Raw genomic sequence first — 12,353 nt, forward strand, 5'->3', positions numbered from 1 at the left:
GACGATTATCGAAACGCTACGATGGACGAGCATCAACTGCTGAAAGAAAGGGACTACAACGAGGTGTACTATTATCAGTACGACCCGAGCAAGAAACAACAACTGCTGCAGCCACAGCAGCAACAGCAACAACAACCGTCGCAGCTGTTCACCTGTTTACTTTGCGGCAAGGAGTACAGTTGGATGTACAGCCTTCGCAGGCATCAGTTACAGTGCGGGAACAAAGAAGCGAGGAACAAGTGCAACTTTTGCTTCAGAAAATTTTACAGACGAGATAGGCTGAAAGAACACTTGCTAGCTCGTCATCCAGACTTGATTTAGGAGATATACGAATATTTTCATTCACCTTTCTTTCTTCTCTTGCCTCGTTTCGAACACCGTTTCATTTTACTTTCGATACTTCGCTTTGTACAATCCTCTCTGTGCGATCAGAACCGAAGAAGAAAATGTATTTTTCCCGAAAGATCCGTCGATTTAATAAAGTACTCTTGGTAACTAACAGAAATATAGTGAAAAAGGCCGCGTAGACGTGTGTGCCTAAGTAGGACAGTTTTTACCTGTCGGTGCAATTCTTTCCAACTTTCTCCAAACACTTCTCATCGTGCATCCCTTGAATCATTATCGATCACGCGTATCTCTCTTCTCCTCGGAGCCACGATCGATGTCCGCAAGTAACGAATTTTTGTCGCGTTCCAGAGGGCGCCTATCTGATGAACGAGTTAGGGGCTCTCGAATTCAGCAAGGATATCAAACTTATTCCGGGGGTGGTCGGACAGCGTTTCTCGCGTGGACAGTTTAACTCTATGCAGGACTACATGTGCGGAGAATGTGGAAAGGGGTACAAGTGGATGGCGAATCTTCGTAGACACCAGAGGCTCGAGTGTGGAAAGCTGCCCAAGCATCATTGTAGAATATGTCTAAAGCAATTTTACCGAAGATACGAATTGACCAAACATTACAATACCAAGCACACGGTTCCCTAAATTCGGTTTCTTGTTTTTCCAAGTGTCGAGAGCAAGACTCGACGAAACGTTGCGTGTTCCTGAAATCGCGTAAGGTACTCTGAGACGTTACCTTTCTAATTCTAAGTTACGAAGCGCGTGATACACTTCTTTCTGATTTAATTCGACGATTTTCATCGCGTTGCTCTTCTTTTCTTTACTTTTTTTTTTTTTTTTTTGACAAGTAAACCACGAGGGTAACTTATTTGTACCGCATGAAGTGTGGATTAATATTTAAGCGTATCACACTACTAACCTTCTGTCCTAACATAATCCTTCTCCGCTTGTGTTTGAGCTTTGCCTCCTACTGTACGATCAAGTCGGATACACGATTCATTCGAACGTACGTCGATGCATTTTTAATCGAACCACTTTGTCCGAAGTACGTTGTAAAGCTTTAAGTCTCCATTACCGCATAATGGAAAGTCTGTAACGCTAATGGAACTCGAGTATACGTATTTTAAGCGATCCGAAATCACCGAGCATACCTTTTTATGTTTTGTTATTTATTCGATCAATAAACGTTTGGATTCACAGAAACACCCGTTGTCTTGTTCTTCTTTGAATGTGAAAAGACGTAACGAGTGACGAGGATAATTGATGAAACGAGAGGAACATGCGCCTCCTGATAACTGTGCTTCATTTCTTATATACGTAACGATCGTTTTATGTACAAGTATCATGGGCATTTCATTGGAGAAATTAGGCACGTTTTAACAAATGTTCGCTGCTTAACGAAAGCGGCAGCAGCAACACCGGCGACATCAGCAGCGTGAAACAAATCTGTGTTCCTTTCGATGCATGTGCTCTCTCCCTATTTTACCACACCCTCCGCCACTCTCAGCCCCCTCGTCCGAATCGACTAAAAACATGTTTCGGACACGAATGCAACGTTTGTTAACGCGAATCATTGATTCTTCGCAGGGAAACGAGCGGACCTGAGCGATTGGTTCGTGAAGCAAGAGAACGAGTACGAGGTGCCGCAAACTTTGTTCGAGTTCGTCGCCAGCAGCTACGAGTCGGCGGAAGCGGAGGAACGAAAGAAGGCGGCGAAGAGCGTGATCTGCGAAGAATGCGGGAAGAGCTTCTCGAGGCTCGACAGCCTTCGAAGACACGAGAAGAACTATTGCAGAGTAAAAGGAGGCAGAATGTATTGCCGTTTCTGCGGCAAAAAGTTCGCCAAGCCGCTCTCGTTGATCTCTCACGTGAAATCTGTCCATTCGACTCTCCTTTTGAAATCGCAGACCCAATAAGAAAGAGTATAAACGGAGTTTCACAGAGGTTTCTTTGCAGACACTACTTTCCTTTGTACCCCCTTTTCGTCCTTCTTTTCTCGTTTCTCTCCTGCATTCCTTTTCTGTACCTTACGCTTTTTCTTCTTCTTCTTCTTTCTCATTGTCCTGAAATTGTACATGCTTCGTCGATATATTCTGCAAAGGATCTTCCATACTTTTTCTTCACCTCGTTCCGTTCGAATCTGACGAATTTCCACCCACCCCCCTCGAGAGAAAGAAATCTTCCCGTCGTTCGGCGCGCATCGGAAAACGAAGAGATTATTTAGTGTAACGATGCGGCACGATGATAACTGTAATAAAATCACTTTGTAACACGAATCCCCATTCTAGTTTTTATTCGAGGAGAATGCTCGTTGTCTGTCCCTGTGTGTGTGTACATTGAGGACGGTTGTAAATGTATAATCAGCGAGGATCGCGAGATTGAAGTAACCGATCGACGATAAGCAAATGTTTCACGTGGAAGTCGCATAATAAAAACCTACTTGAAACGATTCTCTTTCTAACCTCTGCTTCTCTGTTCGAACGATTTTCCTCGTCTTATCGTTGTCTTTTCTAATTACTAACGACGTTTTTCGCGTATCCGATAACCAGCACCAAGTAGTCGCGAATCTGAAGCTTTTGCTCGAAATAAAAAGAAATAAGAAAAAACTGTATACGTAGATTCATACCCGAGGCCGGACGCAAGGTAATTCTTTGGCTATGACGAGAGAGAAAACTGCATGCTTCTCCCTTCCTACGGGCGAACTGACGAGAGCGCGAGTCTCCTCTCGAGCTCGCGAACACTCGTGCTTTGTAACGGGGAAACGTGTCTTTGCAGGCGAGGAGTTGGAGAACGAGGCGGAAAAAGAGGAAGAGGAGGAGACGACGGAGGTTTGCGAAGTTTCGTTTCACGGCCACCTACCGATGAACTATTTCCTCTGCGACTCGTCCATCCTGAATTCCGTGGAAGCTAGCGTGCTTCGTAAAAGCGGCGTCAAGTCACACCAGCAGTTTCGCTGCGACGGTTGCGACAGAGCTTACACGCGAATGGACAGCCTGAAACGGCATCAGACCAAGTGCGACGCCTCGTTGGAGAAGCTGCAAGAGGAGGTCGAGTGGCTTCATCGGCAAAAGTTTTATTGCAATCAGTGCGGGAAAGGCTACAAAAGGTTGGACACGCTGAGAAGGCACCAGAGGCTCGTCTGCGGCGACAAGGAGGCCGCTAACGACAAGCCCTCCTCTTAATAGCAAAACGAACATTTCTCGTTGCCTAGATCTCGCGTGAAACGACGGTAGACTTTTTTCCAATTTTCACGCGTCGAATGCCGCGCGGAGGTCGTCATTGGCGGTACCGAGATTAGGGGAAAGAAGCGGTGTCGCTTAAATAAATGGTAATATCTGTGAAATTTTCGATGTAAACAGACTGATGCGTCGTAGAGCGCATTTAACCCTTTCGCGACGTCATCGCTGTGCACGATTGCGTTTCATGTTTTTCGAAACTTTGCGATGAATTTTGTTACAACGATTCGAATTTATTTTTTCAAAAGTAATACAATTTACGTGGATATATTCTTAGAAATATTGTATTTTTAACGTATATACGGTATTTTTCGTCCATTTCGGAGCGAAAGGGTTAAATAGTTTTGTCGCTAACTGTATTATTTACGCGTATTGCGACGTGATGTATCGAAACGTGGCAAAGAAAGGGATAGGGAACCAGTTCAATCTTCACGGAGTGTGACGACATTTTCGGTGTAATTTCTCGCGAGAGATACGAGCGCGAGATCGTTCGAACTCTCTCCAACGCCGCTGATAAATGCATAAAGCATGATAATATAGCTCAGGACTGGAAGCTGAAATATTTTCGAAAATGTCACTTACATCGAACAAGGGCTTCAGGCGAAATTTGAACGGTTTCGAGCGGGTCGTTGCAGCTTAACTCCTTTTTATACACAACGACGAGCTGAATCGATCGATGTATTAAAAAATACACGATTCCATTGAAAAAACACTTGAACTTAACACTTTGCACTCGGAGGTGATTTTGCTGTAGAAGAGGTTGCAAGTCGGATCTTTGAAAATTTCTTTCAAACCAACGTAGAAGTAAAGTGTACTATTTTATTTAAATATTCAACGTATTCTCTATTTCACCGCGGTGAAGAAATTTATGGAGGCCGAAAGTGACGGTTATTTCATGTCGCTTGCAAAGTCCACTTACAAAAGTGCTACTATTCCAAACCATTCGAAATTTCGTCTGTAGCCCTCCTCGAAGCGATTAACAATTTCGAAAATATTTCAGTCTCAGCTGACTCACCCTGTACAATATTTCACCGTAACGCTTATACATGGTGTAAAAGGGAAAAATATATTCGGGCGAATATAACCGATCCGGCATTCGACGTGTCAAACTCGCCTACTTCGCTGCGCGTACCATGTACGGCGGCCACAGGAGAGACACTTGTTGTTCCGCTAGCTCTGTCGCGCGTTCAACCGACAATTTTCCGCAAATATCTCCCGTACGATTTGCCTGTTCGTGCTGGTCTTCGAACTTGTCATATGTATTTGTACACCTGTTTGTGCGTCCATTAAACATCGAAGAAACATCGAAGTATTCGGAGATATGTTATATTATCGAGCCCTCCTATCATGTTACCTGACAATTTCGGGATTAAGTATACTCGTTAATATCTGTGCCAACTACGTCGAACGTGATCGCTGCTATTTCCCGTTTTCTTTCCCGCAGGTACCGATCAATTGCCCGAATACGACGCGTTGTGGATGCTGGAGAGAAAGGCTCGGAACGTCGGCGGGAAAGAGGAGTCCTCGTTCCTTCGCGATAAACCGAACGCGACGAAAGTTGGCGAATCGACGGATCTCGGATACAACGTGGATCAACACTACCACAGATCGGAGTCGTACGTGGACGTGATCGAGCCCCGATACGTCTGTCTGGATTGCGGGAAGAAGTACAAGTGGCAGGACAGCCTGAGGAGGCACCAGAGAGTCGATTGCGGGAACAAAGAGAAGAAATTCTCGTGTCACCTGTGCGACAGGAGGTTCAAGTACAGATACGAGCTGCGAAATCATCTTACCGCTTACCACGACCTGTGAACTCGCAAGATGCTCGCCACCTTGCGATACTACTTCTCTATCACTTGCCTCGAACTGTCCCGATCGACGCGAGAGACGTTTCCTAGGTACTTCCAATTCTTATCCCTCGTTCAGCAAAATATCTCTATTCTCGTTTCCGCCGGCTTTCTACGTTCCATGGTCGAGCACGATTACACGTGCAATACAAGAATGCTCCATGTTAAATTGTCACGCTGCGTAATTTTGTATCTTCTCGTACTTCTTGTTCGACATTCGTTCAGAAACACCTTTGCACGCAGCCGAATATACTGAATAAATGGATTTTCTCAGCAGAACCATGGGATGAAATGTTCACGTCACCTTTTGTCACTTTGTCAACCATCGTTTTTTAGTCACGAGAGCTCGTTTCTCAGGGAGAGCGACGACAATCCACCAGATGGATTGCGAAAAAATCTTTTCTTTTCGCACGTGAGTCGGAGCCTTGTCGATGTCGAAATGTGGGGAAAAGGTTGAGAATACAGTAGGAAATTGGGAAGGCACAGAGTCGACTATGTGGAACGTGACGGGGAAACGAATTGATTTATCGCTCGATCGTCCAATCGTGAATCACGACGATATTATCGGTTTTCTTTTCACTCGGTACTTCTTTCCCTTCTTCCTTTTTTTCTCTCTCACTCTTTCTTCTCTCATATGTACAATCTGTTGAGTTTTCTTTCCGTTTAATAAAATTATTTCAACGTTTTATTTTGTTATTATTCCCCGATTATGCGGAATCGCTCGAAGAATAAAGGATTATATTTTTTCAATTGTACACCACCACGAGTTTCATTTGACACGTCTCGAACGAACGAACGTCATCCCGTAAACACCGCCGTCTTCGTGAAACGAAAATTTTTTCACCTACCGCTATTTCATTATCGCGCAGCCAGTTCGGGGAACAGCTCCTAAACGGTTTGTCTGTTTGTTCAATTTCAGATGCCTACTCCACGTTGCAACTCTCGTACGGTTTTCCATCAGGATTCCAACATTACGGCCACGGCACGAATTTCCCGCAACAGGTCGAAACGAAGTATCATCCGCGGAACGACGGAATCTCCGCGAACATTTGTTTCGGTTGTGGCAAGCGGTACAAGTGGAGGGACAGTTTGTTGAGGCATCAAAGGGTCGAGTGTGGTAACAAGGAGAAGAAGTTCTGCTGTAAACTGTGCCCGAAAAAGTTCTATCACCAGTACAAATTGAACGAACATTACCAGGGACGGCACAAGTTACCGAAGCTTCGTTAAACAAATTGAAAAGTTCGATTGTCTCATACCTGCGCAATTTTCTCTTCTTCTCGGCGAACCTCTGAAACTTTTTCCCCTTTTTATTTTAAGCGATCGCGAAATATGTTCCTCGAGATTAAGCTGTCGCGAACACGGTTTGTTCGAGGCGTCAAAGGGCGGAGGAGTGTGGTAACACGGAGAAAATGTTGTAACCACCGGTGAAAATTGAACGAACATTACCAGAGACGGCACAAGTTGGTGAAACTTTCGTTGAGAAACGGAAAGCTCGATTATCTCATACCTGCGAATTTTTTTTAGGAAATTCTCTTCTTTCGGCTAATCTTTTTTTAAGTGAAACGAAGTATGTTCCTTGAGATTGAGCTATCGGTGAGAGAATACTCGGTGCGATTTTCGTATGGTTTGTTTCGGTAAGTAGTATTTTTTCGAACCGCTCAGAATAATAATCCTAACTGATAAGACTGTGCACGATTACGGTGACGATTTAGATAATACGTTTATTATTATTATTCGCCGCACTTGGAGAGTTGATCCCTTCTACCTGGTGCTTTTGTTTTTATTTTTAATCAGGGTAAGCGTCGACTCTGTCGAATTGAACGAATCGTCCGATTCGCTAATGTCGGAACGACTGTAAATCGCGAGAATCACAAATTGTCCTATTTTCTAACAATACCGATGCTACAACCTAATTAATTTATATGATTCAATAAATCACAACTTGTCATCGCGTTTCTTTCCTAATTGATCCATTGTTATCGGAGTCGCCTGTTGAACATTGTATCCGAATCGAGAACCTCGCTATCCTATTTTTCTTTTTTATGGAAATAAACAAATTGAGGGAACAAATCATAGTTCAGTCCTTGAAACGTTGCTAAGAGAACAATGAAACGCTGCTTGTGTGAGAAATTAACGGGCTACTCAACGCCTAACATCTCTCTTTCTCTCTCTCTCTTTCTCTCTCTCTCTTTCTGTGTATGTGCGTGTGTGGTTGAATTCTAAGAAGAACCAATTTCATGTTCATGACTAATTGTACGCGCGTTTCACGTTTAATTAACAAAGTTTGAAATCTTGAAAATTAAAAGCCGCGTGTGATGACAATTTAAATGAATTTTGAAGGAACCCCCAGATTAATGCAAAATATTTGCAGAGGTGGCGAACATTTCGGGGCGACAGATTCACAGGGGCAGCGAAGGTTACGGGGCGACAGGTTCACAGGGGCAGCGAATATTTCGGGGCGGTAGAACCACGGTAGTACAATACAGGGTACGGTCGAAAGTTATTTAAAAGTGAGCACGAGGTAATTCCTCGTGAAAAATAAAAATATAGAATAAAATATTTTCATCCGAGGATTAGTGTTCGAGAAAATGTTCTGCATACTTAGTTTCAGCTAAGATACGGACAAATGCGATTCGTCAAGCGACAAGCATACAACGCCTAGATGTCAGCATCAAAAAAATGCGAAGATCAAATTTTTTCAATAATATTTTATATCAATTAAGGAATTGTTAAAACATACGCGACGAAAAAGCTTTATTCTATTTTTTCTGTTTATTCTTTCATAAGGAATCACCTCGTGCTCGCTTGTATAATAATTTTGCGGCCGCGTCCGGTCTACTTAGCGGTTTACGCGTGTGTTCACAGCAACGCGAAAATTTTCCGCCAAGACTGCGAATTTGTAGCGTTTTTTTCTTTCACGGCGGATTTATTTCGCTCTTTACTTCGCTGCCGCTCCAAATTCGCGGACAAACGCAATGAAAATTGTAGAAACGAAAGACAACGAATTGCACAAACGAGCGTGAAAAATTTCGTACTTCGGTGTGAACGAAACAGGCGAATCTTGATACCGCCGCGTTGATATTTCGCGTTGTTCTCGGAGGGTTCCTCGAAGCCTGTATCGCGTGTAACACGATCTTAGAAATGGTAATTGGAACGCGACATACTAATCGTGTCGGAATGTTTCGAACGGTGTTGATTGAAAGAGCGAGAAACAGAGGCTCGGTGGTTGTATGCGCGTGCGTGTGCGTAATTGCTTTCTTGGTGATCGGTTAAATGTGTCTCGATATGTGTTAAGTCCAACCTCCTCGTTCGTCGTCGATGTCTCGTAACCAGATACGAAAATCATTCGGAGTGAGTAGAGGACGGTGCAAAACGGTAATGACTCTGTTGTCTATTTTCTAGAACGGAACAACTCGCCAGGTGCAGCGATAGGATGGTACTATCATTGCCAGTCTTTGTACCTTCGACTGATGGCGGAGAATCATATGGCGGAGAACGTCGACGACGACGAATATTCCGCCGCGCATTCCGGAAACGACACGAACGAGCTCGTTGCCTCGAAGAAGACCAGGGAGAATGGATGTGCCGAAGCTTCGTTGACGGGAAATCACGCGAATTCGAACGTTCGCGACCTATCGATTTACACCTGTCCGCGGTGCGGGAACGCGTACACGAGGCCTCACTCGTTGAACAGGCACATCAGGTTCGAATGCGGTGTCGAACCGCAATTCGAGTGTCACATATGTCACAAGAAGTCGAAGCACAAGCACAACTTGGTTCTACACATGAGAACTCATCAGAAACATTGAGTTAAGCGTTTATTGCTACGCAGCAGTGCCGTGAACTCTGTCCCTCGTATAAATCACTTCGTGTGATAGGTCAATTAAAACAGAATAATCTTTTAATACTTGTTGTTATTGGATTATGGGAGTTATTGGTTGTTAAATAATTAATAATCCTTCTTTTAAACTATAAACTTTTATTGGACACAAGGAAGGTTCGCTTTTCTACTTGATGGTAAGAGCACTGTATACAGACTGAGAATGCTCCTACGCGACCCCCTTTATCCTAGGTACCGTTTTGACAACTACCTGCGTGTTTTCCACTTTCCCACCGAATTTCTGTCCTACCTCCGGCAGATCCTCAAACTGATGCACTCTACCCATTTCTTTTGTACCGACTCCTTAAGTTCATTACCGAACCATTGTCCCTGCAATTCTTCTCCCGTACCATCGAACCCTCAATCCTAACGAGTCCTGATCATTATCCTTACACATTCCTGGTCCCTACCTAACGAACGCATTCCTAAATTCCCCCACCCGCAACTCCCAAAAACCCCAATATAAAAGCAGCCTCGAAAAAGGACGAGACAGTCAGTATTGCATAACAAGGAAGTGTAGACCTTGCAGTTTATATCCGTAAAACCAACAGTGTAAAATAAAAGAAAAAACTTAATAAAGATAATTTCTAAAATTCACCGTCTAAAGCGAACCGACGACACTAGTAAGGCGTTAGATTTATTTTTGTTTTATCTAACTGACTGATAAATCTAACAGTTGTTTGTCAGGTATACTCGATAGCGAGTACACGCGCTTTTTAACCCTTTCGTTGCGACAGATCTTGGTATGTAACGCGCGTGGCAAAGGACAGATGCTCGGTCGTGGTCGCAAAATCTTCAATTTTGGGCGTTGCAAAACTTTTCGAAGAATTTAAAATTGAAATTTAAAATTTCTCGTTTTTAAATTTCTTTCGTTAAATTAAGGTTGAAGTACGCATACGGAGTCTACGAAACTCCTCAACTTCCGGTTAGTTTATACATAAATATAGAACATTTCTGACGACTGTTCTTACTGATTTACCTAATGAACGTTATAGAACAGAGTAGTTGGTTGTATCGATTTCATTTTAATATAATAACGTTGAGTTCTAAATAGAATGAAAGGAAACAGGAAACGTAGACTCAGCGGAGTCTCTGAGACGTATTCGAAACGCCTATAGGCGCCAATAGAACGAAATTCATATATCGTTGCACGCATAAGTTCTACGGGCATTGATTTCGTTGCTTTCAGCGAGTCACTATGAATTGTCCACAGAGGATAGTTCGTTGCACCTTTTGAAGGACCGAAAATACAGTCGAGCCTCGGTAGCTCAAACCTCTAGCTAAAATCTTCGAGTTACAGAGGTTTCGACTTATCGAAATTTTCGAGTAAAACAGATCTAACGAACGAAAATTAACGGGGAAATTAAATCAAAAAGGGAAAATAGACAAATGTAAGAGAAAATCAGTCAGGATAACGGTGGTGAGCGGTTGAATAAGATATAAACGTGGGCGGTTAAACAGAGTGAATGCTTGTATTTCGAACTATACTGTACGAGTGCTGATACAATTCTATCTTTCCTGAAAAACCTAGTCAAGAGGACCCCCTTGACAATATGGCCTTTCTTAGCCTTGAGGCAGAACTATCCCTAGGAGGGGGAAACGCAGCAGAAGACTGCACATGGCCCACTCAAGCCTTCGCTTTTTGGACTTTTCTAACACAAACACTCTTCAAAATAAAGTCTTTTTCATTTAACAAAATAAAATACGCACCACGAACCAGCGACAATCCTGCGCCACCACTCTCGAACATACCGCTTGTTCGAAGCGCACGACGCAACATTAATAATATAAATATTGAATACACCGACAAAATTTATTGATTGCAAACAGCAACAAGCTACTAAGATTCACGATTTCATTTTGTGGGACAGAATTTACGGCACAACTACGTATCGAGGTCACCAGGATTTATTTACCATTATGTTACCATTTATAGACTGATTCACTGCCATCGTGGTCTCACGTTTGATATTGAAATTATTATGTAAAGTGGTAAGGCTACCTAAGTATACGACAATATACAGTAATGAATGTTCTAAGGTAAGATCGAATATATGTATATTAGTTACACCGACGAATATCCACGATTCGTTATTAATGCGGTTGTTACTTAACGCCGGTTTTAGATATACAGGCTACGAGCGAGCGAATACTTACGATTGTACGACAATAAAAATAAATATTTTCTATTTACCAAGTATTTCCTGCTTAACGATATCTGATCGAATTGTTACATCGTTTTCTTCTCTGTGTAAAAAGCATAATTACCTTCCTGTATATCATTGATTCTCGCATCATCAAAGCGCACAGCATGTCTCTGTTAACACTCGCGTCTCGTCGATCGATGTCAAGAATTTTATCACTCTCCAAATGTTACTCATTCTTAAGTGTTTTTTTTTTTCTTCTGTAACTTTTGTGTGAGTCGTGACGAATTTCATTCGACCGTCAATCACTCTTTTGTCTTTCCGTAGAGATGTTAGTAATAATGCATGTTAGAAGTGTTTCTGTTGCGAATCGACTTGTCCGAAGCGGGTAAAACACTGTGCAGAGCCAATTCGATTTTCGGAATTTTGATTTTCCAGCGAGAAACGAGAAGGACGGACACGTGTTCCTCTTTTTCTTCTTTGCGGCGGCAGCATGGCTCGATGTTTAAAAAGATCTCCTTCGAAATGACCGTCTCCTTTTCTCTGTTCGTTGCTGATATTATTTTCGCCGTAAAAAAAAAAACCGCTTGTTACACTTGCCGCAAGACTTGTCATTTCGTTGCACGGACATTGCAAGGCAAACGTTTCACCGATTCTTTTTAAAAAACATTGTTGCAGTTTGGAAGATGCTGAAGGACCTGGAGGACGGGCCGCCGTTTCTCTGCCCGAAATGCGGTCGCACGTACTCCCACAAGTGCAACTTGACCAGGCATCTGCGTCTGGAGTGCGGCGTCGGGCCGAGATTTCAATGCGCCTGGTGCAAGAAACGGTTCAAGCATCGACACCATCTGCGGGACCATCAGAGGATCCATCTTTACTCGAACTGCACCTTCGAACTGCGAAACTGA

The 12,353-nt window shown here is 43.2% G+C and overlaps 6 protein-coding genes across 6 annotated transcripts; all 6 read left to right on the forward strand.

Moving 5' to 3' along the window:
* Nucleotides 1-9: 9 nt before the first annotated feature.
* On the forward strand, nucleotides 10-321 carry LOC108580359 (longitudinals lacking protein, isoforms F/I/K/T-like). The gene has a single exon (XM_017944093.1). The coding sequence runs from the start codon at nucleotides 22-24 to the stop codon at nucleotides 319-321; it is 300 nt and encodes a 99-aa protein (XP_017799582.1). The 5' UTR covers nucleotides 10-21.
* A 482-nt stretch (nucleotides 322-803) lies between these two features.
* LOC108580285 (zinc finger protein 728-like) lies at nucleotides 804-2,254 on the forward strand. The gene is made up of 2 exons (XM_017943995.1): nucleotides 804-906; nucleotides 1,926-2,254. The coding sequence occupies exons 1-2, from the start codon at nucleotides 804-806 to the stop codon at nucleotides 2,252-2,254; spliced, it is 432 nt and encodes a 143-aa protein (XP_017799484.1).
* Nucleotides 2,255-3,199: 945 nt separating this feature from the next.
* On the forward strand, nucleotides 3,200-3,520 carry LOC108580286 (zinc finger protein 510-like). Its single transcript, XM_017943996.1, has one exon. The coding sequence runs from the start codon at nucleotides 3,200-3,202 to the stop codon at nucleotides 3,518-3,520; it is 321 nt and encodes a 106-aa protein (XP_017799485.1).
* Nucleotides 3,521-5,041: 1,521 nt separating this feature from the next.
* On the forward strand, nucleotides 5,042-5,386 carry LOC108580287 (zinc finger protein 283-like). Its single transcript, XM_017943998.1, has one exon. The coding sequence runs from the start codon at nucleotides 5,054-5,056 to the stop codon at nucleotides 5,384-5,386; it is 333 nt and encodes a 110-aa protein (XP_017799487.1). The 5' UTR covers nucleotides 5,042-5,053.
* Nucleotides 5,387-5,860: 474 nt separating this feature from the next.
* On the forward strand, nucleotides 5,861-9,230 carry LOC108580288 (zinc finger protein 37-like). The gene is made up of 3 exons (XM_017943999.1): nucleotides 5,861-5,873; nucleotides 6,341-6,643; nucleotides 8,824-9,230. Exons 1-3 carry the CDS (start codon nucleotides 5,861-5,863, stop codon nucleotides 9,228-9,230), a joined length of 723 nt encoding a protein of 240 aa, XP_017799488.1.
* A 2,708-nt stretch (nucleotides 9,231-11,938) lies between these two features.
* Nucleotides 11,939-12,353, forward strand: LOC108570103 (zinc finger protein 776-like). Its single transcript, XM_017931891.1, has 2 exons — nucleotides 11,939-11,948; nucleotides 12,124-12,353. The coding sequence occupies exons 1-2, from the start codon at nucleotides 11,939-11,941 to the stop codon at nucleotides 12,351-12,353; spliced, it is 240 nt and encodes a 79-aa protein (XP_017787380.1).

This window comes from Habropoda laboriosa, unplaced genomic scaffold (genome assembly GCF_001263275.1).
Source record: "Habropoda laboriosa isolate 0110345459 unplaced genomic scaffold, ASM126327v1 scaffold9, whole genome shotgun sequence".
NCBI classification, from domain to species: domain Eukaryota; kingdom Metazoa; phylum Arthropoda; class Insecta; order Hymenoptera; family Apidae; genus Habropoda; species Habropoda laboriosa.